Raw genomic sequence first — 2,155 nt, 5'->3', positions numbered from 1 at the left:
CATTCCTCTGCAAAGGGACCCAAGATACCTCGTCATTGTTTCTTTTCCTCCTATCCGCGCTGCTGGTCTCCCAGCCGGCCGCCACAATCGCCTCCCGAACGGCTCTTCATTGCGAGGGGCATACTTAAAGCTACGAGGGTATCCCATGGTAGAAGCTCTTTTGGTCTCTCATTCCCAAGCCATACTCGTCATATTCCATCTATTCGAGGACCAATCCTACACAGCAACCAGCCCTCTTTCATCACCCTCAAGCAATCCTTGGATTGCATTCGCGAGCTCGTAATGCCTTCCTCGAAGCCTTTGAAGATCAAGCCCTCCGAGGTTGCTGCGGACACCAAGAAGAAACTGATCCCAGAAGTCAACAAATACTTCCGCGAAGATTGGCCCCCCTACTCGGTGCTCTACTCGCAACCACTGCTCCAACTTCCGCTCAGCCGTCCAGCCTTCATGAGCTCAGAGTTACCCAACTTTTGTAAGGGTCACCCAATGTCCAGTCCTGGTGGGGCTTCGGGGCCACGGCTAACCATATCAGATGTTGTCCACAGCGATCCTGTCGACTGCGCACTAGGCTGGGCCCAGAGCGAAGGGGTCCGAATCCCTTTCATCTGTGCCGCGAATGAAAAGCGACCCGGAGGTGATTGGGAGACAGGTGTTGTCGGTTATGAGGTATGATGGCAACAGCATGTCGCATATGACGCAGCCTCTGACTCGATGTATTGTGTAGGAAAGACTGTGCCGTCGCAGCAATCTGTCGGCAACGTTGGGCTCTCCCCATCCGGATACATGCTTGCCAACCAACTATCCAATTCCGATCGAAGGAGCCATCTATTCCCCTGACGTTGGTAGGCACAAGATACCTGATCTAGCATTTTAGATCCTCTTTACTAATGAGGTGGGCAGTTCGGTTCCGCCAGTTCCAGGACAGGATTGAGTCACTAGACATGAAGGACTGGAGGTCGCTTCCAGTCATTTCCATGCCGCCAGCGCGATGGCCGAAGCTCACAGACATGGGACGAAAATACTCATTTTCGGAAGAGCGAGAACTGGTACGGAACAAGATGCGCGCCGCGTTGCGAATCTGCGTATTTAACGGCTACAACCACGTCGTAATTGGCGACTTTGGTCTCGGCAACGGCTACCGCAACCCGCCCAAGGAGTTGGCAGAGCTTTGGCGCGAGGTCTTCCTCTACGACCCGGAATTAAGGGGGCAGTTCCTAGCCGTCATGTTCGCTTTCGAGGACGACCGGCAATGCACAGCCAAGTGTATCCTCGACGACATCGCCAAGAAAACGAAAGGGAGTAGCAGCAGCAGCTCTTCGAAAAGCAAATCCAAGAGCTCGTCATCATCAAGCTCCAGCGGCAGTTCGTCCAGTCACAAGAGTGACTTCAAAATCTTTAGTGAAATCTTCGCAACGAGCGAGATCGCTAGAGTTCGTAGCCAACCCGACCCGCGCTATGCCTTCTCTGCAATCATGGATGGTTCTTGACCGACGTGGTCTTGGCGCATCCTCGACCAGGTTCATGTCTCACTCATGGGTACTCGATGTGAACCGGTGAGACCTGGCCGTACGTCAGGCTGGCTGAGGCGACATACCCTGGGGGGACAGTAGTGTCTCGCCGTACAACCTGTCATGTCAACACATGGCTACAAGAAGGGGGTGTTTGTGTCTCGCAACACAGGCCATCCAACACTATTCCACGGCTAAACCCCTGTCCAAGTGGTCTAATTGGCTCGCAGTGGCCGGGAGGGGGCTCTCATCTTTTGGATTATTCGACCGGGCTTTTAGTTCAGTGGCCCACGCTGGTTGCTTTTTCCGCCCTTGCACACGTCGGGCCTACGATCTAGAGGGTCCCCGGATCTCCAACGTTGGGCGTCTATTACCCGTTCCGGCCATTGGGCTCGGCGAGCTCCAGGGATCGTCGTTGACCCTCTCTCCATCTTTTTTCCTCTCTCGAGTTTTCGCGATGGTCTCCTTGATTATTTTGTGGGCATCGTCTTGTGGTCGACTCCGGGCTGGCGGCGTTGGGATGGGCAGGACAGACAGGTTAGAAGCGATGTATTTGGGACTTGGGAGCTTTTGCAGGTGTCTGGCGTTTTCACCAGGGTCAAGTCACAAATCCCCTCATATTCCATATCCGGATGCAATTTTCAAGC

At 54.0% G+C, this 2,155-nt stretch overlaps 1 protein-coding gene across 1 annotated transcript; it reads left to right on the top strand.

The window, feature by feature from the left end:
- Window positions 1-282: 282 nt before the first annotated feature.
- On the top strand, window positions 283-1,487 carry CORC01_12503 (uncharacterized protein; the record flags this gene model as incomplete). The annotated part of the gene is made up of 3 exons (XM_022624123.1): window positions 283-666; window positions 725-842; window positions 901-1,487. 3 exons carry the CDS (start codon window positions 283-285, stop codon window positions 1,485-1,487), a joined length of 1,089 nt encoding a protein of 362 aa, XP_022469379.1.
- Window positions 1,488-2,155: the final 668 nt, after the last annotated feature.

Source organism: Colletotrichum orchidophilum, assembly GCF_001831195.1.
Source record: "Colletotrichum orchidophilum strain IMI 309357 chromosome Unknown Scaffold_155.1, whole genome shotgun sequence".
Lineage (NCBI taxonomy): Eukaryota > Fungi > Ascomycota > Sordariomycetes > Glomerellales > Glomerellaceae > Colletotrichum > Colletotrichum orchidophilum.
This window is presented reverse-complemented; position numbering and strand designations above follow the sequence as displayed.